The sequence below is a fragment of the Lemur catta genome, chromosome 23 (assembly GCF_020740605.2).
Source record: "Lemur catta isolate mLemCat1 chromosome 23, mLemCat1.pri, whole genome shotgun sequence".
NCBI classification, from domain to species: domain Eukaryota; kingdom Metazoa; phylum Chordata; class Mammalia; order Primates; family Lemuridae; genus Lemur; species Lemur catta.
In genome coordinates, this window is record NC_059150.1 from 16,285,289 (window position 1) to 16,311,308 (window position 26,020).

A 26,020-nucleotide genomic window follows, 5' to 3' on the forward strand; every position below is an offset into this window, starting at 1 on the left:
GGATCCTCCTGCCTCAGCCTCCCAAATAGCTGAGACTACAGGTACGTGCCAGTACACTCAGCTAAATTTTTTTTTTATTATTATTTTTTGTGGAAACAATGTCTTGCTATGTTGTCCAAGCTGGACTCAAACTCCTGGGCTCAAGCAATCATCCTGACTTGGCCTCCCAAAGTGCTAGGATTCCAGGCATGAGCCACCACACCCAGCCTCATATTAAAATTATAAGCTAAAATTTCCATTCTCTAGTGATCTAATGTAAGGCATTGCATGTGTTAATTTACCCTTGGCTTGATTCATGGAGGATTTGATAGAGCTAACTTTTTCATCTTAAATGTCCTTACTACATTTTAATTTTTGAGATCTTTTTAGTTCTATCTCTTGTCATTCAGTACACTTCCTATTATCAAAACAATACAGAAGGCTCTGAAAAGACTGCAGTACAAAGCAGAGCATTCCAAGTGCCCAGTAACTGGTTAAGTCCATAATGCTTTAGGGGTTCAGAAGAGAGTGAGATTGTTTAGTGGGGAAGTTAGAGATTAGTGCTAGAAAGTAATGATAATCCTTCCATTTGTTTAAGGTTTTGCAATTTTATTGCTCGTCACAGTCCCAGATACATATTGTGATGATTTTGAGAAGCATGGAATCATTGAAGAAATGGGTTTCATCAATAAAAATGGCAAGAAAGGATGTACTCTAACCCACAAACAGAAACCTACTCTCAGGGAAGCAGGACATATAGCAGTCTTAGATCTTAGAGTCATCATCTTGTTGGATGCTTTTATTGGTTCCAATCATTTTTTGGTTGGTTGTATTGGATTTTCTAGGTAGATGATATCTTTTTTTCCATCCAGAGGTTATATGTTCTATATATTATCTCTTTCATTGGCTAGGACTTCCAGAATAATGTTAAATAGCAATGATAATGTTGAATAAGAACATATTTGTCTTGTTCCTAACTTTAGTGGGAATGCCACTAATGTTCCATTATTAAGAATAGTGTTTGCTGCTGGTTTCTCATAGATACACATTATTCAGTTAAGGAAAATTATTTCTATTCTTAGCTTAACAGGATATTTTTAAAAAAAATCAAGAATGGGTATTGAATTTTCTACTCATATTTATACAATATATTAACCTCTTATTTTTATGCACATAAACATGAGATACAGAAATGGAAGACAAAGCCCCTGCCCTCAAGGAGCCTACAGTCTTATAGGTGGAAGAGACATGCAAATAAAAATTGCTCTACAGTGGGATATATGCAGCAAGAGAAATATGTTCATCTTAAAAACATTTTGGAAATGAAAAAATTAATAAAGTTTGCAGCAAGTACAAAGGTAACTCAGAAGGTAGAAAATGATGAACTAGGAGAGAATGGTAAAGGAAAGTTTCCAATAAGAGATGGGATATTTAAGGGATGGAAGGAAGGGGTCAAATGAAGAACATGAGCTGAAGCTGGAGTCATGAAGTTGTGTGAATTTGAAAAACTCTGACCAGCTCATTATTGCAGAACATAAAATATTTTGGAAATAAGAGGTTAAAAAGCTGGAAAATAGGCAGAGATTAAGTTATAAAGAGTTCTAAATACCATGCTGAGGAGCTAGATTTGATCTTGTGATAGGTCAGTGAAAAGTTTTAAGCAAGATCAGGAGATATGACTAGGATCACGTTTTACAAGGATCCGTTTGACAACAGTATAGCAGATGGGTTGGAATGGGCAGAACTGGCAGTAGGGAAACCAGTTAAGATGTTATTATAACAGTCCGTATGACAGAGGAGATGAAGGCCTAAACTACAGCAGTGGAATAAGAATTGAGAATAGAGGCCAGGCAGGGTGGCTCACACCTGTAATCCTAGCACTCTGGGAGGCAGAGTCAGGAGGATTGCTTGAGCTCCAGGGTTCGAGACCAGTCTGAGCAAGAGTGATACCCCCGTCTCTACTAAAAATAGAAAAAATTAGCCAGGTGACATGGCATATGCTTGTAGTCCCAGCTACTCAGGAGGCTGAGGCAGGAGGATCGCTTGAATCCAGGAGTTTGAGCTTGGAGTGAGCTATAATGATGCCACTGCACTCTACCCAGGACAATAGAATGAGAATCTGTCTCAAAAAAAAAGGAATTGAGAACAAGTTTCAGGCATATTTGGGAGGTGGAATCAATGACAACAGATAAGATGCTGGGGGACGGAATGGTGAGAGACAAGCAAATTTGTCTTATTCCAAGATCTCAGGTTGGATAAGTGAGTGGATGGTTGTGCCATTATTGAAGGAGGGAAGACAGAAGGGAAAACAGGTTTAGCAAACTGGTTGGTTCCAGACTGATGTTTTGAGATGTTTGTAAGATACCTAGGGGAAAACATCCTTTAGCCTTTACAGATTATAAATGTGGGGCTCAGTTGAAATGTTTTGCTGAAGACGTCAGTGGTTGTTAAAATTGATGAGCTGAACCAGGAGAGGAGGAAATAGAGCTGTGCTATGCAGCTGCGGTCCCCAGCACCCCGACTGCAGAGCTTCCCCCGCTACCCACCTGACACTGCCGTGGAAAAATTGTCTTCCATGAAACTTAGGAAGGTGGGGACACACAGCGGGCGAGCGAGTAAGCAACACTTCATCTGGATTGACAGCCGCTCCCCTCTCCATCACACTCGCTGCCATCACTGCCTGAGCTCTGCCTCACCCTACTCCCCCAACCCGGTCCTTGGAAAAATTGTCTTCCATGAAACCGGTCCCTGGTGCCAAAAAGGTTGGGGACCGCTACACAATGTGACAGGCACTAGCCACATGGGGCCATTTAATTTTTTCTAACAACAGCTTCACTGAGATATAATTCACATACCATGCAATTCACCTGTTTGAAGTGTGCAATTCAGAGTATCACCACAATCAATTTTAGAACATTTTATCAGCCCCCAAAGAAACTTTGTACCCTTTAGCAGTCACTCCTTATTTCCCTTCAACCCTTAAAATATTTTCTAAAAAACTTTAAGGTTATAGGTGACTTGGTCCCTACCTGCATCCCCAACCTCATTTTATAACATTCTTGCCCTCGTTCATTTTACTTCAGCCACTGTGGGCTTCCTTTCTGTTCTTTATCTTCTCTTCTCAGAAGTGTTGTGCTTAGTATTCCCACTAGAAATCTTAGCTCTCAGCATGGCTGACCTGTTTTCAGCTCAGATATCACCTCCACAGAGAAAACATTCCTATTATATCTAAAGATCTTCTTCCGGCCCTTCCACCCCAACCCACCCATGTTGCTTTTTAGCTCATCTTCCTAGATTTATAACATTTACCACAATCTGAAATAATTTCATTTACTTATTTATTATCTGTCTTGCTTCACAAGAATGTGAGCTCAACAAAGAAACACACTTATGGTCAGTGTTATGCCCACTGTTGAATATTCAGTACCTCTGTTCAGTGCCTAACATATAGTAGGTGCTCAATAAATATTTGTTGAATGAGTGAATGGAGGCCAAGGTGAGCAAAAAGATGGTCCTTAGGGGAAACTATAAATGGTTGAGCATGGCTTCAGTATAGGTTAGAGAGCAGAGCTGATGCTGGAGAAGGAATAATTTTTAACATTAAGAGCTTCATATACCATCATAAGGAACTTGCATTTTATCCTGAAGGTAAAAGGAAGTCATAAAAAGTTTTGAGTAAGGAAGTAGTGTTACTAGATTTGATTTTTTAAAAAATCCATCTGGACAAATGGATTGGAGAAAGAGGGAGAGATAGGTTATAGTGCAGGCAAAGAGATTAGTTAGGAAGGCACTTCAGTGATCCAAGAAAGAAATAATGAGTGATAAGGGTATAAATTAAGGTAGAGGCAATGGGAATAGAGAGAGAATGTAGACTCTCAAATATCTCACTTGGATAACTTATGTTTTCACATAGGAAACTGTAGAGAATACCTTTAAAGTTATTCTCATGTTACACTTAGATTTTTTTTAAAAGTAGGTTTAGTACACTGTTCATAGATAGAGAACTCTATTATTAGAAGGAATTAAATGGATTAAGGAAGTGATTTTCAAACTTGGCCAATTATCAGGATCACACCGTGGATTTGTAAAATAATTTCAGGAGGGGTAGGCAAGAATGAGGAGCTGTTTAAACATAATAATTCAGAGATCTCTGTAAAGCATCTAAGTAGGTCTTTGGGTATATAGATCTAGAGTTTGAGAGTTCTAAGCTAGATAAAGATTTCGGATTTTGGGCCAAAAGGCCCCACATGAAGCCATATGTATAAATTAGATCATCTGGTGAGAAAGTAGAGAGAGCCTAGAACAGAATCTTAGTGAATAGTGGCTTTTAAGGGAAGGAAGACAAAGAGAAAGCAAGAAAGGACACTGAGTAGGAGTGGCTAAAAGGGGGAAGAAGAAGGTAAGGACAAGAGAGTTACAAGAGGGAGTGGTCAAAGGTGTCAAAGCCACAGAGAAGTCCTCCTGCTAGATTATGATGCCCCTGCAAAATCACACTATATTACCTTATCTAGTGAGTCCTACAGTTAGATGATTATCAAAGTCCCCAGAGTAGCCTTCTTAAAATACACAGAATTAAAATTGCTGGGACAGACACTGTGAATCTGCATTTTTAAAAAATCTAGATGATTCTGAAATACAGTTGGGTTTGGGAACTACTAATTTAAATCACTTGCTTAATCCAAAAATCAGAGACATTTAATTAAAAGCAATGGACACAGACTCAAAAAATAAAAATCTAGGCATAAAGTTAGAATTGAGTATATGTTATAATTACCCACTGGGAGGAATAAAGGTAATTACCTAACTTTCCACAGGTAAGCCTTATAATGATGCCATAAGAATAAACAAATCCCCATAGTAGAGAATTTATAATTTTCAAATACTTAAAAAAAAAAAAGCTAGTGAATAACATAAAGAGCTAGGATTAAATAATTTATTTTAAACAAACTTTCCCCATAAATCTCTTTCATCAATACACATAATAACATTATATATATTCATGATTGGAGTAGAAACACTTTAAAAATTACTGTGAAAAACAAGAGTGAGATGTAGGAACAACCGTGCCCTAAAGAAATCTGGTTTACAAGATAGGAATGTTGAGTAAACAACTGACTTGGAGTATCACTTGGAGCTAAACCTTTTTTTCATTATTCCACATAAAAGGAGGAAAAGAAATATATTAAACTTATAAAGTCTCCAGCTGTCAAATTGGTCTGATTGATTAATTCATCAACTTAAATTCTTTAATTCTGTTTTCTAGTCCTAAGTACAGTAATTACATATAAGTCACTGATCAACAATGAATGAAGGTGGAGTTCTAATTCCATCCAATTAGTTTTAATGTATATATTCTTTTAAGAACAAGTCCTTCTCCTAGCTAAGTAAATGAAACTTTCCTTTAAGGAACAAGTGCCTTTTTAACAGATTCTGGAACTCGGCTTGCATAGTAGTCGTAATTCCTCAGTGTGGCAAGGACCCCTGCAGAGTTCATGTGTTTCACCTCCTTGTTGTACTGAAGGGCATTCCCATGGACATCCGTTAACTTGCCTGTCAAAAAAACACCAATACAATGTTAATGGCTAATTGGAGCATGATGTTTCTAGTTATTTTTTTAAGTGCCTTTTGGTTCACTATCCAAGAGTAGCCAGTAAATTCTGGATAAAATAATATAAGGAGTGACCATATAGGTTAAAATTTTAATTCACTTGAAATTTAAGACTATAGAACAATTTTAACTGAAGGATAAATTTTTTCTGTCTGATTAAAATTAATTTTATTTAGCATTTTCAATTTTTCTTTTGTTTTTTTTGCCCAGGCCAGAGTGCCATGGCATCAGCCTAGCTCAACTCCTGAGCTCTAGCAATCCTTCTACCTCAGCCTCCCGAGTAGCTGGGACTACAGGCATGCGCCACCATGCCCGGCTAATTTTTTTCTACATATTTTTAGTTGTCCAGCTAATCTCTTTCTATTTTTAGTAGAGACAGGGTCTTGCTCTTACTCAGGCTGGTCTGGAACTCCTGAACTCAAACGAACCTCCCATCTCGGCCTCCCAGAGTGCTAGGGTTACAGGCATGAGCCACCGCACCCAGCCCAATTTTTTATTTCTTGGTATCAATTAATTTCTCTTCTCCTAAGCTGATCACTTTTCCTATTGCTTATACTACATCACCACTATTCACATTTTCAAAAATGTTTTCCTCATTCTACTATTTATTTAGAGACAGGGTCTCACTCTGTTGCCCTTGGTAGAGTGCAGTGGCACCATCATAGCTCACTGAACCTTGAACCACTAGGCTCAAGTGATCCTCTTGCCTCAGCCTCCCAAGTAGCTGGGACCACAGGTGCACGCTAATGGCTAATTTTTCTGTTTTTAGTAGAGATGGGGTCTCACTCTTGCTCAGGCTGGTCTTGAACTCCTGGGCTCAAGCATCCCTCCCACTTCAGCCTCCCAGAGTGCTAGGATTACAGATGTGAGCCACCGTGCCCAGCCAATTCTACTGTTTAATATTAGCACTTTATTTGGTATGAGTTTCAGTGAAGGATATTCATAAAATATAACTGTTTTATATTACAGTTTCATTTCACATCCTAATAGGAATGGATCACGATAAAGTACAATTTAACCTCCTTATCAGATAATATGCTAATAAGATATTGATAAAATATGAGGAGAAATGAAAGAATAAAAATTAAGTGTTTTGTTTATTGTCTTTTTTAAATCACACAGGTATTTTAAAAGGTACTGCTTACTAAGAGTAGATATGAACTGATGTCTATTTGAAATTGAAAAATCATCTTATGTATATATCTGTAATGTATTTTCAGTCAGATTTTTAAAAAATTCTAACTCTATGATGTTTAGCACTAGTACTGAGATATTCACCAATATTGGCTTAAAAGAGACTAAGTGAGGTGATGCCAATGATGATGAACATTTTGTTTTTCAAGGAAAAAAACCCCTAAAAACATTAAAGCCATAGTCCGGGCACGGGGGCTCACGACTGTAATCCCAGCACTGTAGGAGTCCGAGGTGGGAGTATCATTTGAGGCCAGGAGTTTGAGACCAGCCTTGGCAACAGTGAGACCTTGTCTCTACAAAAAAATTTTTTAAAAAATTAGCAGGGTGTGGTGGCATGCTAACTGAGGCTGAGGCAGGAGGATCGCTTGAACCCAAGAGTTCAAGGTTACAGTGGGCTAAGACTGCACCGTTGCACTCTAGCCTGGGTGACACAGCGAGACCCAATCTCAAAAAAAAAAAAAAGAAAGCTAAGAATAAAGGCTGAATTAAATTAACTGTATGTAGATCAAAGTTCAAAAAAGAGACTACAATTAAAGAAGAACAAATTTCCTAAAAATCTACTTTCTTATCTATGAAATGAGGGGTTTGGACTGGACAATCTCTAAATTTCCTTCTAGCTTTTATATCATAAGAGTCTAAGTGAAGTAATATTACTGAAATATTATGTTAGCATGATATAAAAATTCTAATTCACCGAAATAAAATGGACTAACCTCCCACAGCATGTAAAATAACTTCTGGAGCACAAGTATCCCACTTCTTACATCCAGGACTTGCAAACACATAAGCAGAGGCTTTGCCTTCAATCAGCTGAATAATCTGTAAGGTTAAAAATAATATTATTTAGCCATGAAAAAGAAGGAAATTTTGTCATTTGCAGAAACATGGATGGAACTGGAGGACATTATTTTAAGTGAAATAAACCAGGCACAGAAAGACAAATATTGCATTTTCACATTCATATATGGGACCTAAAAAAAAATTGATCTCATGGAGGTATTGAATAGAATGGTAGCTACTAGAAGTTGGTAAGGGTGGTGGGAAGGGGTAATGAAGAGGTGTTGATTAATGGGTAATACTGTTAAATAGAAGGAAAAAGTTCTAGTGTTCAATAGTACAATAGGGCAGCTATAGTTAACAATAATTTATTATATTTCAAAATAGCTAGAAGTTTTCAAATGTTCCCAACATAAAGCAATGATAAATGTTTCAGGTGAATCGTGTCCCAGTTACCCTGATTTGATCATTATATGTTATATGCTTATATCAAAATATAACATGTACTCCATGAATATGTACAATTATTATATATCAATAAAAAAATTTAAAAAAATTATCCCTTGACCATAAATGACTGAGGTACAAATAAGAAAAACTGCTTGTTTCTATCAAGAATTTTCCATAAACTCCTTGGTTAGACTTAACTTAGGTTAATAGCTTTGGCAGGTTTAAATGATACCAGCATTATGAAGAAATACATAGAATGGATGCACAAAAATATGCCACCACTCCCAGCTGAAGGGGAAAAAAGTGGTCAAATAAGCTACTAAGAGGATATCTGAACAGTTTCCACATTCCAATTTAGATAAAATAAAGTTTTCTTTTTATTCATGTTGTTTTTCTTTGTTAGTATTTTATTATTAAAAAGTTAAAGTTGGCCGGGCGCGGTGGCTCACGCCTGTAATCCTAGCTCTGGGAGGCCGAGGCGGGTGGATCGCTCGAGGTCAGGAGTTCGAGACCAGCCTGAGCAAGAGTGAGACCCCGTCTCTACCAAAAATAGAAAGAAATTATCTGGCCAACTAAAAATATATATACAAAAAAATTAGCCGGGCATGGTGGCTCATGCCTGTAGTCCCAGCTACTCGGGAGGCTGAGGCAGTAGGATCGCTTAAGCCCAGGAGTCTGAGGTTGCTGTGAGCTAGGCTGATGCCACGGCACTCACTCTAGCCTGGGCAACAAAGTGAGACTCTGTCTCAAAAAAAAAAAAAAAAAAAAAAAAAAAAGTTAAAGTTTTTTAGACTTCTAAAAAATTGACCATAATTAAATAAAGGATAGAGAAATATCAAGCATTAACAATAATGTATGAATTAGTGTAGCAAGTACTTTCATAAATCTTGGGAATCTTATCTATGGCCATTGCCACTGCCAAAGTACAAACTTTTAAATAGTCATCCTAAAAATTCCTGTAATACTCATACACAACTGAGATCATGATAGAAGCTGCATGACTCTAAATGGTAACTTGCTATCAGGCCTTGATTAGCCAACGGAGTTTCTTTGGTAATACTGGAAAATAATTATTACTGTAAAACTCAGACTTCAAATATTCAAACGAAAAGAGAATGAGGAAAATCTCAATGAACACAAAGTACCCAATTATCCCTTCCAGTACTATTCATGAACTTCAAACATTTAAATTTTGCTGTAGGCTTTTGCGTAAAAGATTTTTCTTTTATTTACATCATCTTATATTATGTGCAAAGAACTACACCTAGGGGTTCTTGATGTAAAAAAGTTAAGAACTGCTCAACAAGATTTTTTTCAGAGGGGAAAGGCAGAGATATACAGGATGGGAACTTTTTCTCTGAGGAGAATGATGCTCCTTGGGAATAAAAGAGATAGTGGGATTTTGTGATTACAAAACTAAGGGGCAAAGAGAAATCACACCTGTCACTATTTGTATTTCAGTGAATACTAGGAGTACATTTTCACTTTGAAATGTTTCAGATTTTTTCAAAATTCACTCATTCATTCATTCAAGACAGGGTCTTGCTCTGTCACCCAGGCTGGATTGCAGTGCCATGATCATAGCTCACTGTAGCCTCAAACTCCTGGACTCAACCAATCCTCCCACCTCAGCTTTCTGAGTAGCTGGGACTACAGGTGTGCACCACTATGTCTGGCTAATTTTTCTTATTTTTAGTAGAGACAGGATCTTGCTACACTGCCCAGGCTGATCTCAAACTCCTGGGCCCACGTAATCCTCCTGCCTCTATCTCCCAAAGTGCTGGGATTACAAGTGTGAGTTATTTGCTTTTTAAACTCCCAGTTTTCATTGTTATCAGTAAATGCCTTGAAAAAATCTAAAAATAGTTGAGTATTGCTTCCAAAACATAGGTAAGGAGAAATGAATTCCATTCAGTCCAATAAATATTTATTACTTACCGTCCCTGTGCTAGGCACACAAGTGTGATATGCACATGTATCAGAAAGTACATGCAGTTCCGTATCACTAGAGCTGAAGTGTGAGTTAGGATATGGCAGGGGATGAGGCCTGGGAGTGTGCAGGGCCAGGCTACAAAAGGCTTTACATTCTGTGGTAACAGGCTTAGATTTTAAGTTGTTGTAATGGATCCAGGGATTTGGGACAGAGCAGAGGTTTTATATTTTTAATTGCTCTAGTGGCATTTGTGAAGACTGGATTGAACAAACCACTTTGGAAGCTACTATAACAGCTGGAGGAGGGATGATGACAGGACTTTCATCATATAACTTTATTGGTAAGTTATAATCTTAAAGCCCTTCTCTTAAACTCTTATTTCATGTTTTTAAAAAACTCCATCTTCCTTTAACATGCAACTGCATTTCAGAGCCGATCACAAACCTTATTCATACCTTATTTCCTGCTCCTCCCACTCGCAGCACGTCGTCAGGGTTCATGGCAGTAACACAGTCAGTAACCAACTTGCTGTTGTGGGATCGGGTAGTTGTGATAATGTGTTTCCCAGCCGGGACTTCTTTCAGTTGAAACCCAAAGGCACCTAAACCTAAAACTCCCCAGATGGTCCTCCCCAACACAGCATCTGGTCCTGCCTATGTAAACGAGTGAAACAACAATAAAGTTTGTAATCACTGGGAGAAAAATGTTAGCCATAAATGGAATATTTAGTTATATGAGCATCATGATTTTTTAAAAATAAAAGCATAATGTTATACAATACAAGAATAATATCACTGACAAAGAATTTTTCCTGGGAGAATCAGCTGATTATTCTCATTGTTGTTTCTGTTAATAGTTTCAATGGTAATGAAGGGAAGTTTTGGTTATTCCTTGGAGTCCTCAGGAAAGGAAACATCATGTACTGATGACTGTTTTTCTCTGAATCATCCAATAATCTTTGTTGTATCTGAAAATAGCCACTTTCCAAAGGTACTGAAGTCCCCATGAAATGAAACACCATATATTGATTAGTACTCTTCATTATCTAAGGAACAATAAGGATCATGTTACTATGGGAATAGGTAATGATGAAAATGTATTTTGCTGCTATAGGATAGAGCAACTGAATAGGCTGATAATGATATTGAAGAGTAGCTATGGAAAGGGATCAGGGTTAAGATTTTATTGACAATTGTAGTGTAAAATGACAATAATAATGCAATCTTAGAATCTGAATTTTCCTTTGCAGAGTTCAAAGAATTCTCAACCACATTGTTTTAACTATACACTTCATATAGAAAAAAAAATAATGTGTATCTCATGGAAAGTAAAACTGATATATAAAATGATTAACAAAGTCATCGAAATGTATATTAATATAGTAGACATAAATTACAGACATATAGACATATATTTTACTGAACACCAAGCATGTACCAGTACCATATTAAGTGCTTTACATGTATTATCTCATGCAGTCCTCAAAGCAACCCCATGAAGTATGTATTACCATACTTATTTTAAAGATGAGAAAAATGAGATTTGGAATCATTAAGTAATCTAAGGACTCTAAGGAGTTCATAATACACACTGGGCTTATCTGTGTTCAAAGCCAATATTCTTCATCACTCAATTAGACTGCCTGAGATTATTCGTCAAAATGTTTTCAAACATATCTTATTTATGCTACAGCAGTACCCTGGGTGCTGTTATAGTGAAACACGCTTATGCTGCAGGTTGGGCTCCCTGAAGCAGACTCTGAGACAGGTGGGGTGTTTGTTAGGGAGTCACTTGGGATCAACACCTGTGGAAGGAAGCAGGTGTGGACAGAGGGAAGAATTGAGCAGTAATGCAGGCCCAACAGCTTTAGCTGACCCTACGGAGGGCTCTGGAGCTAGAATGGCCCTTCAGGGCCAGGCCTTCATACTCCTGTAATAATCGGTCATTGGAAATGGATTGCATTGGGAAGCGGCATGGCCCTGGGTGAGACAGCTCTTCATAGAGAAGGCAATCGCAGAAGAGGCTGACTACTGATAGCGCTCCCTATAAATGGGGCAACAAAGGAACCAAAGAACAAGCACCAGGTACTCAATACATGTTAGTGTGCTTCCTCTGCTCCTTCTTGAGTCTACATTACAGGAGACCCTTGGAATATGAAAAGTACAGATGGCCTCTGTGGTGGCTCTAGGTACTCATTAGGCTTTAGCTTGATTTCTGAGACTAATTCCAAGCTCCCCAAGAAATCTATTTATTAATTCAGCTCTCCAGTTATTCTGGGGGGAAAAAAGGGAAGCAGACGGTGGACACAAATATTCTGGTCCCAAAAGTCACAATTCCCTCTGCAAATGAGTATGTAGGCAAAGAGGATGGGACCGAGGAATCTGGTGTCTTGGGGAGGTAAGTGCAGACAGCTGGCCTTCCTCTGTGCTCCTGACTCGCCATCTCTCTCATTATCTTTCTCCTTCAAAGGCTCCACACCAATTTTCTGAGGGTAATAAAGGCTGAAGTTTCATTTTACTGATGAGTTAATTAAGCTTCATAATGGCTTAAAATAGCTCTGATAAACAGACTGGGTTTCTATGTACCATGCCACGCTGTTTCCTTTCAGTGCCCACCCGCTTCAGTATTTATTAGAAACAATAATAAAGTTTGAATTGTTAAGTCATTTACGTGGCTCAAGAGAGCTATAAAGAGTAGAAATACAATAGTAAGATTTGGACCTGAGTTTGAATCCCAGATCTGCCATTTACCAATTGGGTGACCTTAGGGCAAGTTAATTGCCTCAGTTTCTTCTCCTTTAAAATGGGGACAGTGGGGATAATGGTTTCGGGGTTGTGCTGAGTATTAAACGAGATAATACATGTGAATCCCTTGAGCCTGGCAGCATACAGTAAGCCCTTAATAAATTTTAGCTATTATTATTATGATGATTATTTTAAATTGAATCGTTAGCCTGAATACTGCCAACACAGCCAAACAATTTTTCTACTTCTATTTGTTGCAACAAATTTTAAGGCATAAGCAAGAGAGAAGGAAAAGAGAGGATAAAGAGAGTGTACAGAAAGGAATGAGACGAAGGGAGGGGTAATGAAGAGGAGAAGCAGAACAGGAGAAAATGAACTACACATGGGATGGGCAGTGACTCCTTGAGTACCGCAAGTTGCCTACCTCTTTTTTACCTACTAGTGGAGCCAAAACCCTAGCTATTTTTCTCACCTTTGCTTCATTCCTGTGTTCCCTTAACTCTTCCTTTTCATTGTTCTGTGGAAAATGAATATAATTTTTCCAATCTCAGAAAGAAGTGATAAAAATTATTAACAACTCTTAAGCACGAAGATTTATTTTTTGATGAAATGTGCCATGCATTACGTTTTCTATGAATTAAATGTCCCTCTTCTAAGTAATAGCATTAACTTAAAATTTAAATAAAAACCACAAACTTGTGTCTACATATGATACTGTATGAACATTAAAGTCCTATTAAAAGACTTAATGGACACTTAAGCAATTCAGTATGACTTTCCCAATAATGTATAATTGTTTTGCTAAATCCTAAGAAAGACATGATTGCAAATAAAATTTATAATCATACAAACAGCAGGAAAAAAATTTTTATTAGAAGTAAAGATTAATCCTGCTTTTCACTCAAATTGGAAGTTCAGAATAGTCCCCACTCTGCTTACTTTGTTTCTCTAAAGCTCTATCAGGGTCACATTAATGTAAATACCTTAACTATTTTCTCTCAACAATTTCCTTTAAAATTTAATGTGATTTAATATTATATTCTTGCTTTGAAATCACACTAGTCTCTTGCTTCTAAGGTACACATTTTCTTTGAACTATAATAGAAAGTCAAAGCAGATTAGAAAAAAACAAGAGAAAAGAGTGCAAGACCATATTTAGTTCTGTTATCAGTACTCACTATAATTTTGGCAGTATGCAGTATAACCTGGAAAACAACATGGCTAGCATCTTTTCTTGGTTGAAATGGTTCCTTTCTTCAATGTGCTTCAAGAACCACCTATAAACCAGGGGCCTTGATGACCAAGCTAATCAAGAACCATATCTTTTGCATGTGAATCATAAGGAATACATAAAAAATATATAATACATACAGTGTGTCTGTGTACACTCACATGTGTATATATACATTCCTGGTTCGAATGTCCCCAGAGGTTCCGATTCAATAGTTCTGGGGTGTGACTTGGGAATCTCTATTTTGAAAAGCTCCCCAGATAACTGTATATGAAACCAAGCTAGAAACCACTGGGTTAGATAATATCAGGAATCATGTAACACTATAATTATTTATCTAATAAAATATTTTTGTGTCACTTATAATAATACCTGGTAGTTGTAATACGGCTGGTTAATAATTCCTGCTATGGCTTTTCCTTCATAAGCAATTCCAATAAGAACTGTTACATTGTCAAGAAGACCTATAAAGAAGAAATGAATATTGATTATATCACTTTGCCATGTTATGACTCATGAATACATCAATTGCTGCAAGTTATTTTTGCAGTAAAGGTATGGAATTTGCAATGATTCATCCATGATCAATTCTACTTATGACAAAATGCACAAATTATAAGAGAGCTGGACAGAGAGATAGAATAGTGGCTATGACCACTTAACTGAATTGATAATCATGGTCTCATTAGTATAATTTGTAAACCAATTAAATAAAGCAGCCATTATCATTAGATTTCTCTATGTCTCTTCCACCACCATCTAACTCATTCTTCCCTGCAGAATCACTCTATGTTCCTGGATTACCCTCTAGACTTGCACTTCAAGCCTTTAAAGCAGGGTTTCTCAGAGTGGGGTCCATGGACTACCAAGCAGCATCAGAATTAACTAGTGTAATTTTTTAATACAGATCTTCTCAGGCTCCTTCCCAGAACTAGTGCATCAAAATCTCGGGGGGGGGGTGTCAAGATCTAAATAAGCTTTTTAGGCTCTCTTATACACATTAAAGCTGTCTAGAGCTTCCTTATTTCTCAATGGATTATAGAGATGTTTTCAGTCCACACACTGTATGATTCGCTCATTATAGATATGTGTCATCCAACAACAGCGATGGTATTTTTTCCTAGTAATTGTGAGAAATTTTCTTTTTTTTAAAGCCAGGAAGCTGAGAACCAATGTAAGAAAACCTGTGTAGATCTTTATTTGAAAAATAGAACTTTCAAGCTTCTAAAACCTAACCACTCTGGCTCTGAGCCTGGTCCTTCTTACTTTTATGTTACCAATTTTAACTTACTGCTTTCTAATTTTTCTCATCCTAGGTGACTTCAGACAGGAAAATGCTGCACTGTATTTCAAAACCCATGTTTAAAAGGTGAGGCTGTGAAGCGAGAAATAAGGGGAGAATGCATGTGACGGGCATGGGATGGTGGTGGTGGCACGGCAGGGCAGTACGGCTGTGCTTGTCATCATTTTTCTACCCCATTAGAGCTGAGGGTTCAGGATAGACCGTTTGGTGACACGGGTTTAATACATTAGTTACTCTCATCTGGGGGACATTAGAATTGTGGGGCTGGTAGACTATGTGGGTGGATGGTATTTAAGGAGATGAATGTTCTCCCTCTGTCTTGACAACCACTGATGTATGATAACAGCCACTATGAACACAAATATAGCTTTAGGGAAAAACATAAAACATGATACCAGCTTTCCATACAACATACAAAACATCAAATGTTTACAACTAAACATCAGATTCTTGTCCTACTGCTGTCAAATATGAACACACAAAAAAATACCAACCTTCAGTATATTCCTTAGTACCATCCAGAGGATCAACCCAGACCACAAGCTAAAAGGAGAAAAAGAGAGAGAGAAATAAAACATGTAAATCAAGCATGTAAAATCCTCAAAATAGATTAAAATTGTTCTTTTTTTCATTTTTAAATTATGGATGGCTTCAGCCAACATCATCTGTTTTATGATAGCAAAAAAACCTTATTGTTTTGTAATCATGGAAAATGTTCATTTAAAGTCTGATTTAAGAATTTTAAATGTGAAATGCTTAACTGATAAAAATTTTAATTGTCATTTGAACACTAAGCACAATGCCATGAACACAGTGAGCTCTAGATGGTGGTACAGGGAAAACTTGCAAAGTGGAATAAAAAATGTTTTGAATAATGTGTGGTTGTTACTGGTTTTTAAATATAAGTGCTGATTTTTACAAAATGACAGTCTGATTATATTAAGGACACAGGACATATAAGCCAAAGAAAAAGGAATGGTTCATAAAACTAGCAGTAGAGTAAAAAAGAAATTCCTTCTGCTTAGAACCTTTCACATGATTCAGGATATGCTGGCTTTAACCCCTAGAATCATAACGCTGGCTGAGAATTTGTGAGTGAGGGCATATTTCTGATAGAAGACAACATGTCTCATTTTCTTTGTATCCTCCATACCACAGAGCAAACTGCCTTACTCATAGTAAGTTTTCAATGAATGTGTGCTAAATGATTTACAATTAGAAAACTAAAGAAGTATGGTGGTTATCCAAAGGCATACATTGAATTTAAGCAATTATAAAAGTGGGGTGATTTTTATGGCATTATAAAAACATGAGGTATCCACCTCTTTCATGTCCTTCCAGCCCCAATGACTAATGAAATGTTTTACTACCAAGGTTATTAATAACAAATTAGATTTTCTTCCGAAAAGTATTTTTAATAATGGTTTCAAAGTGGAAAAAAAGCCAATAGGATAATAAACTGAATTCTGAATTCCGTATGGTTGCCTGATTGATACATCTCTCTGTTGGCTCTGAAAGATTTCAAGGTCCTGGTTGCCCCTATTTTATAACTACCAGCTTTTCATTTTACAGGCAAATTTTATTTCCTTTACTATGGCAAAAAAACCAAAAAACAACACACAGATTAATAGAGAGTTAAGTATAAATATGGACCATACATCTTCCTCTTTAATATCACTGTACTGTGATGGGCATGGTTGCTTCAGTATTTCCTCCCACTGACCATCTTCAATCAGCTCTTGATCCACTTCCTCAGGAGGCAGATCCTAAAGCAGAGATAACACTAATGGTTATGAAAGCTGTTTTGTGTTTACAGAGTACACTTTGTGTGAGAAGAAATGCTGCATCACGGTTTTCACTAGTCCTTCCTATTTACCATTTATGTTTAGAGCTTTAAAAGCAAACCTACTAAAATGGCAAAGACAATCATATAAGGCTTATCAAAGTTTAAATGGTCCCATCTTCATTGTCCTGAACAACGTTTAAAAGGAAAAGAATTTTTAAATACTATAAACTTATTTAAACAAGTGGCTCTGACAGCAGATACTTCTAATCTCTCAATTAATGTGAGATGTCAATTCCTTCACTTTCAAAGCTTTATAGTCTTTGCAGAAGTATGCAAGTAAGCCTAATTTTAAAAACAAATGAACAACAACAATATAACCCATTTTATTCCAAAGTTCTAAAACTTTGCTCAACTTATAGGTTGTATGAGCTGGGTATTACAACAGCAACCATATCTTCTATGGCCAAAAATTAAGACATCTGGCCTAGAAATGGACCAAAATATTTTAAAATCAGATATTTCCTCTAAGTCCAAGGAATATAATAATTATTTTTGTGTTTAAAACAATAGATATAATGCTTAAAATCATTAATAGTGGTATACAAATTATTAAAGTGTCAGTTATAAATCTATATGGCAAACAGATTAAAAAAATACCATGTCTCTGACAACTCTTACCTCTTCCCCTATAATTGTTAGTTTGGGGAATTTCCGTGCCAGTGAAGAACATATGCTCATCTGTACCAATCGATCTGCTTTGGTCTGCAGGTCTGTTGCACAGGTCTGTAACAAAGAAAGCAATTTTTATTTTATTTTTTAATGAACATTTTTTTAGGGGTGGGGTCTTGCTCTGTTGTTCAGGCTGGAGTGCAGTGGCACAGTTGTAGCTCACTGCAACCTCAAACTCCTGGGATTCTCCTTGAGAATTCTCCCAAGTAGCTAGGACTACAGGCACATGCCACCATGTGTGGCTAATCTTTTATTTTTATAGAGAGAAGATCTCACTATGTTGCCCAGGCTGGTCTTGAACTCCTAGCCTCAAACAATCCTCCCACCTCACCCACCCAAAGTGCTGGGATTACAGACGTGAGCCACTGCGCCCAGCCTTAAGAATGTAAATTTTAGCAGAACTAACGTGAAATAAGTTGTCCTCTGATCCCTAGTGCATGAGTGCCACATAATTTAGATTATACTGTCAGTTTTTAAATTCATAGAACTTAAATGAGTCAACCAGTTTTTTGGCTTGGTTTTTCTCGAAGGATTAATAGTGGTTAAAGTTTGGAAAAGAGCTTTTAAATAATTTAGGACATTTTCTTCCCCAGCTCAAAAATTTCCTTCCTTCCTTCCTTCCTTTCCTTTCCTTCCTTTCCTTCCTTTCCTTTCCTTCCTTCCTTCCTTCCTTCCTTCCTTCCTTCCTTCCTTCCTTCCTTCCCTCCTTCCCTCCCCTTCCCTCCCCTTCCCCTTCCTTCCCTTTCCTTTCCTTCCTTCCTTTCCTTTCCTTTCCTTTCCTTTCCTTTCCTTTCCTTTCCTTTCCTTTCCTTTCCTTTCCTTTCCTTTCCTTTCCTTTCCTTTCCTTTCCTTTCTTTTTTTTTTTTGTTGAGACCTTATAAAAAAGACAAGATTAGTAGCCTTCTGAAAGCAGCTGTATTACCCTGCTGGTTTATCACTGAGCATGTCTGTGGTAACTAAAACCTCTTTTCCAAACAAGTTTGAATCAGATTTACTGCATACAACTTGACCATGAATATAAGACTTTATGTTACTCTTGTTACAATATCCTGTTGGATTTGGTTCACGTTCTTAGAGGTTGCAACCATTTTGATTATACTCACTCTATAATCAAATATATAAACTAGCCCTCCTGGCTTCATTTTATTGACAAATTTGATAACTATGATTTTGTTTTTTGAGACAGGGTCTTGCTCTATCTTCCTGGCTAGAGTGCAGTGGCATCATCATGGCTCACTGCAACCTTAAGCTCCTGGGCTTGAGCGATCCTCCTGCCTCAGCCTCCCAAGTAGCTGGGACTACAGGCATGCGCCATCACACTCTGCTAATTTTTCTGTTTTTTGTAGAGACGGGTCTTGCTCTTTGCTCAGGCTGGTCTTGAACTCCTGGTCTCAAGTGATCCTTCCACCTTGGCCTCCCAAAGTGCTAGGATTACAGGCGTGAACCACTGCACGTGGCCTGATAAGTATGTTTTGTATGTCATCCTGTTCCACAAAATTTTTGAGAAGATATATTCAATACATTTTTAAAAGTGTATATAATTTTATGATTGAAGTACAGAGTCAGGGGCTGAGTTTTGTGACCTGCCAACAATGATCCTTTTCCAGGTTGAAAATGAATCAAGAATTTAAATTTCTGGGTAATGCTATTCACCCAGTTATGAATACCTCTAATAGTGGCTCAGGATGAAGCTGTCATCTTTGTGACTATGACTAGTTTGAACCTTTTTTTAAATGGAAAATGAGAGACTATAACAAATGTTTTGCTGAAATCAAGATACCCTTTATCTATTTGCCAAAGGAGCAGGCCCATAAATCTATCAAAAAAGGAAATGAGATTTATTTCACTTGTTCTTATGATTTTTATTTTTAAAAGCAGTTATGCTGAATGTTTTATAATTCACTCACATAAACTTATTTCTAAGTTGTTTCTTACTCATATATATGACTTTCATTTTTTCTTATGGTAATGAACTTAGGTAGATGCCTGACTTGTAAGTGAGTGACTTAACTCACTCTATTTTAAATCATTAAAACATTAATGATAAATCACATCCTAAAATTTTCTTACTTAGAAAAATTACAATACAATCTTCCTTAAAGATTATAATAAAGATTTAAAGATTAAAAGTTGGCTGGCTGCAGTGGCTAACCACTGTAATACTAACATTCTGAGAGGCCAAGGCTGGAAAATCACTTGAAGTCAGGAGTTCAAGACCAGCCTGAGCAACAGTGAGACTCCATCTCTACCAAAAATAGAAAGAATTAGCTGGGCATAGTGGCTACTGAAGAAGCTGAGGCAGGATCACTGGAGCCCCGGAGTTTGAGGCTGTCGTGAGTTATGATGACGCCACAGCACTCTAGCTGGGGCTACAGAGCAAGACTCTGTCTCTCAGAGAAAAAAAAAAAAAAGTCAATACATGGAAACTTACATTTAAAATTTGTAATGTGAAATAACCAAATCTTGTGGAAGATTATATTTTAAACTGGAACACATGCATTTAAGAATCAACTATCATCATACACTTTCTGATAATATACTTAAGTTTTTAATTACAATACTGGAAAGAAAAACCTTGTTTTGGGTTTCTTTTCCATGAGAAAAAAAAATTTATAGCTTTAAATGTAAGGAATACTTAACTTAAATGTCAGATTTTACCAAACATGTCAAGTTCACTCAGTAAAGATTGCATGGTTTTGCGTGTAATAGTTACTCTAGGATTCGATGCTTGGTTACAATGCCCTGGGGCTGGACACTGGTCAGAAGATCCAGTCATATAAATAAAGATCTTGGATACAGGAAGTCTGAGTCATTTTCAAAGCAGATATGGAGCCCATTTGAACCACGGACTTTGCAATCTCCGTAAGGGAGCTATGAATTATTTTAACTGTTAAAGTCTGTCTAAATTTTTACATCCTTTAACCCTTAATGAACAAAAATAAAGTTGGTATGAAATGAGATGAGCGTTTCAGTACCTTTTCCACAATACCCAGGTCTCCTTCAGCAATAACACGTCTGACTATCATTCCTGCCTTTTGAGCAATAGAATATGCTGAGGCTACCAACCGCATCAACACAGTGTGACGGGAAGCCATGATCAGGCCTAAAAAGAAATTGAGAAAAATGTTTTGTTAGTTTCAAAGCTAACTACTGGTTTTATTTACGCCAGTTCAACACATATTTATTGAGTGTTTACTTAGGACCGCTCTCATTAACTGAGCAGGTTCTTTAATAAATATTTACTAAATGAGATTTGGAAAAAACTCCATTTCAGCATTAACTCTCTCAGTAAGTTCTATACTTTTCTTTCTGTCTGCAGATGGGGTATTTCAAAGGATCGGAGGAACCTGCCCAGGCTGCTGAGCACATGAAAAAGGTTGTGTGTGCGCTATGGAAGGTGCTTCAGGGACTAAAAATATAAAATGCAACATTTGCCTTTGAGGAGCTAATATTTTAGCCGGTGCGGGTAAAATAATGCAACCTAATGTCTATAACAGAAAACTAGTAAGTGCCAAGAGAGGTACGAATAGAGTAAGGGATGCAGGTGTACATGTGGGGTAATTAAAAAAAACTGCACGTGATTAAAATTATCTTCTGAAAATCAGTGAGTATATCTTTAGAGATTGAATAAAATTTAACCTGCTGTTATTTACCCCCATCCTCATCAGTAGCCAAATAAAGAGAATAAGCCACATAACTAATTGGAACAAAGACCAATCATCTGGAAAAAAAAAAAAAAAAAAAAGAAAAGTCATGAGTGTCAGAGAAGACCCTAATTCCAGCGAAATAAGTGGGAAAAAACAGCCTTTGGAATGTAGTTTTAGTAACTGTTCGGGATGCTGGCATGCGCCACCCAGATGCCCTTCAGGACTGAAGGACTTATTTTCCCACATGCTGAAACTGCTGCTAACAGATGGCCCTTAGCTGCCATCTTTCTTTGGGAATTTATCTGCTGAGAAGAGTCACTTCACCCAAAACATAGCAACAGGGAGGTTTGAAGGCCACTCCCCACACCAACTGGTCTGCCACTTCAACTCTGAAGGGCCATCCCAGCTTCAGAGTACCCGGTGAGGTCAACTGAGTCCTGAGTTGAGACTGTATCACAACTCAACATCCCCCCTTCTACTACTTTTCTTCCCCTCTTCCCCTTCCCTCCCACGTGATCCCAAGAACACTCCCTAATAAACCTCTTAGACTTTGTCTCAAAGAGTTTATGGGGAACCAACCTATGGCAAAAACTCTTCCACCTCTAAATCAGATCAAGTCAACATTATTTCCCTGAAATAAGGGAACACAATTATTGTTCCCTTTATATAGGGAATATATATAAAGGACATTATAAACCTCAATTCAGCAACAGTCATTGTTCTACCACCAATTTTTGACTGAATATTTGACTTGAAGTACCTTTTAATCACTTTACATCTTTTTTCTATCCACATTCTTTTTTACTTTTTCTTTCTTTCCTTTTTTCTATGAGATAGGGTCTTGCTCTGTTGCCTGGGCTACAGTGCAGTGGTGTGATCATAGCTCCTTGCAGCCTCAAACTCTAGGGCTCAAGAAATTCTCCTACCTTAGCCTCCTGAGTAGTTGGGACTATAAGCATGTGCCACCACACCCAGCTAATTTCTAAATTTTTTTTTGTAGAGATGAGATCTTGCTATGGTGCCCAGGCTGGTCTTGAACTCCTGGCCTCAAAGGATCTCACCTCAGCCTCTCAAAGTGCTGGGATTACTGGCCACCACCCCCAGCCTATCATCCACATTCTATTCACAGGAATTATAAACCTAACTAAAATAAACAAGTGAAGTGTTTGCAACCCTTCAGACGGAAGATGGAATTGAAAATGCTGTAAGGTGATGAATACTATACTGTGACCAATAGCTGTCTGGAATTAAGATGAAAATAAAATGGGTTTCTACGTACAGTTGAGCAATATGGGCTTGAACTGTGCAGATCTACTTATACATGGATTTTTTTCAACCAAATGCAGATAGCAAAGGGATATGAAACCCATGTACACAGAGGGCCAACTTTTTGTATATAGGTTTGGCAGGGCTGTGAGACCTGTGCAGATTTTGCCATAGGTTGGAGGTGTCCTGGAACCAATCCCCCTGTTACGCTAACAGATGATTTTGTTGGAATTCTGTTTATCTTATTATGTCATAATAAGGCCAGATTAATTTTCTTAGCATAGTAGGCGTTACATGTGGAATAAACCAGTTATGATTATTACTAATTCAGAAGCACCTCAGATAGGAGGAATAATTTAGCAAACACTTTGTTGGCCTTACCTCTACTTCCTTATATCCATATCCAGCCATGTATCTGATTTACTCTGCACTGGAAAGGTAATCTTTGGGCAATTGATTTGCTCTACCCAGATGTCTTAACCACTGAGGATATTTTAATATGTGCTGCTATGCTCATTTAGTCCCCTTGTTATGTAAGACTTCTTTCGTAACAGGAAGATCATTTTCCTGCACTGTATGGTGTTACTATAACTTTTCACAGATATCGTTTACCTTTGAGCCAGTTAAACAATCATTTGAGCCTCGTCAGGTTTCATAAATGACTAAACTATTAACCCTTGTATTAGCCAAGTCTATGGAATTTTCTTCCAAAGAGAAACTCTCAGGGTTTGTCTACTACCTTCCTCACAAAATGTATATTTTGGAACCACCATTTTTGAATCACTGTATTTATGAACCACCATTTAAAGCTAAAATCAGTTTCTAAGATATAAGAATGGAAAAAATAAGGTTTGATATAAAGCACAACAACGACTTATGAAGAAACTTCACAAATCGCTTTAGGGTGGCAAATAAGGAAAAAAGTACTTCTCTGGTTCAAACTAAATTAGTAAGTAATGAAATATTACTATCCCCTAGCCCTGATAGTTTTCTTCCTTATTTTTTAAACAAATGAATACAATGTTGGTTCTTGGTATAAAAAAATACTTAATTATATTATTAATACCAAAAGACAAAATCTGTAAAAGAGGTTCCTAATAGCCTTTTTAATTGTGCCTCCTCCTGGACTCCAAATGAGGATTTCTTTTTGATGGTATAGGTGGATTAGGAGTAAGGCCAAAACTAGCTACATGCAAGTTAACTTCCTTGAAGCAGTTCAAATTCCACCCATTGTATTAATACTTCCTTCTCTATCAGTTTTAGACCTTCTGGGTCTTAAAACACTACCTTTTGTGAATATGTCTTTCTGAAAGCTTAGTCAAAAACAGCCTAGTGGTTAAGGGCATAGGCTCTGGAACACACTGCTTGTGTTCAAATTCTGGCTCTGGCACACATTACCTGTGTAACTTTGAGAAAGCCACTTACAGTCTCTGTGCCTCGACATGTAAAATGGAGATAACAATAGTACCTATAGTGAATGGTTGTTGTAATTATTAAATAAGTAGCACATATAAAGCACTTATGTACTAGCCCCTGGCACAAGGTAAACACCAGATAATACTGGCTAACCATTATTATTATGATTGTCCTTATTTTTGATTATTCTGCAGGGACATTAGGGCAATATTAAGGGCAAAAAGTTCCTATAGCTTCTGCAATAGTATTCTCACCTTGAGGATGTAATATAACCAATGTGATCCTGAATCACAGTACTGTACCAGCTCTTTTTCATAATATTCTGGGCTTGAGGCTTAGAGTAGACATGTAAAAAAGTTGTGTAACAAAAGGCAATCAACCTTACACCCCATCCACTTACGAAGTCTTTACAACTGCCAACAGGACTAATTCAGAAGGATGAAAAACAACAGGAATCAAATGATCAGTTTTTTCTCATATTAAGATGGAGAACATATGAAGATTAGGAACTAAAAAGGAATGATGAGTTCCTGATCAAAGTACTGAAATTATTTATCTTTTGGAACCTGGCCAAATAATAATGTTCAAAGTCATCTGGAAAAATAAAAATGTGAGCACAACAACACAAATTCTGAAAAAAAGAACAATGAGCAGAGATATTTCCTTTACCATTTATCAAAACATAATAAAACTACTAATTTACTAGTAAAACTATAGTAATTTAAAAAGTTTAGCTAGTGAGATTCAAAAAAATTTCAGAAAGAGATACAAACACACTAAAGGTGGTATTTCCAATAATGGGGGAAATTCAACTGTGCATAAATGGCAGAACAATTGCTAACTTTTTTTAAAAAGTTGAATCCTTTTTACATTCTTTTTATCAACATATATTCCTGGCCAATGCATGATTTTTAAAAGTAAAGAATGAAACCTTAAAAGCATGAGGAAAAGATTTATAAATAAACAAAACCTTATAAACTTGGTAAATACCTTTTATGCATAAAACTAAGAATCCATAACAGAATATAATAATAAATTTGACTATATAAAATTAAAACTTCTATATAACTGAAATGCCATAAATAAGGTAAACAGATAATTGACAAAATGAGAAAAAAATCTTGTATCACATATTAGACAAATGAGCTAATTTGTAAAGGGCTCTTATATATCAGTATGTAAAAGATGGATAATCTAATAGAAAAAAATGAGCAAAGGACAGGAACAGGCAATTCCTACAAAAAGAAAAGCAATGGCCATTAAATACCTGAATATTCAACTTCACTAATTACGAAAGAAATACAGACTACGACAATGAGAAATGATTGCTTATTTGTAAGATTGTCATAGATAAGAAAAACTTTGTCCCGTTTGCAAGTGTGTGGGGGAACATGTTCCTGAGCATTGTTGGTAAGGATGCAAAGCACCAGGAGGATTCTGAGAAACTTAATAAAAGTAAAATGTACACATCTTTTGAACCAGCAAATATATTTGCAGGGAAACCCAAATAAATCACGCAAGTCTACAAATATGCACAAATGACAGCTGGAAGACTATCTGCAATTGTAATGAAATTTAATTTTAGGTGTAAGGCAGTTTCCAAATTTGGGTGCACCAACAAATGCAGTGTCTAGGTTTATATAGATATACTTATAAAAAGACCCCAGAGCATTAAAAGCACAGATAAACAATTAAAATGTTGACACTCGAGTCTAGGTCCGAAATTGGAGTATCTGGAGAGGCAATCTGATTCACATTTTTTTAAAAAAACATAAATCCCTTGAAGAAACTACTCAGATCTGCTTAAGATCTGCCAGACCCGCAGGGGACAAACTTACCGTGACAAACCTGAAACAACAGACCAAAGACACTTCGGAGGTAATTATAAACGCTCTATCAAGACACAGGTCCCTCGAAGCGACCGGTACCGCGCTCTCGCGCTGCACTAGGGGACGGA

General features: G+C 37.0%; 1 protein-coding gene and 1 long non-coding RNA gene across 2 annotated transcripts; one reads left to right on the forward strand and one right to left on the reverse strand.

Moving 5' to 3' along the window:
- LOC123626827 lies at nucleotides 1-21,308 on the forward strand. Its single transcript, XR_006731032.1, has 4 exons — nucleotides 1-41; nucleotides 10,184-10,281; nucleotides 15,233-15,285; nucleotides 21,054-21,308. It is a non-coding gene; the product is annotated as an uncharacterized LOC123626827 (long non-coding RNA).
- BPNT1 (3'(2'), 5'-bisphosphate nucleotidase 1) lies at nucleotides 4,899-26,020 on the reverse strand. Its single transcript, XM_045536060.1, has 9 exons — nucleotides 25,902-26,020; nucleotides 20,710-20,837; nucleotides 17,684-17,788; nucleotides 16,878-16,985; nucleotides 15,714-15,762; nucleotides 14,289-14,380; nucleotides 10,397-10,594; nucleotides 7,495-7,600; nucleotides 4,899-5,529 (listed from the first exon to the last, which is right to left on the reverse strand). The coding sequence occupies exons 2-9, from the start codon at nucleotides 20,827-20,829 to the stop codon at nucleotides 5,381-5,383; spliced, it is 927 nt and encodes a 308-aa protein (XP_045392016.1). The 5' UTR covers nucleotides 20,830-20,837; nucleotides 25,902-26,020; the 3' UTR covers nucleotides 4,899-5,380.

Coding starts and splice junctions, on each gene's coding strand:
- BPNT1 (XM_045536060.1), bottom strand. CDS start 20,829: ATGGCTTCCCGTCACACTGTGTTGATGCGGTTGGTAGCCTCAGCATAT. Junction 14,381..15,713: donor TACTAAGGAATATACTGAAG/GTTGGTATTTTT, acceptor TCTTCTTTATAG/GTCTTCTTGACAATGTAACA. Junction 5,530..7,494: donor TATTTTACATGCTGTGGGAG/GTTAGTCCATTT, acceptor TTTTTTTGACAG/GCAAGTTAACGGATGTCCAT.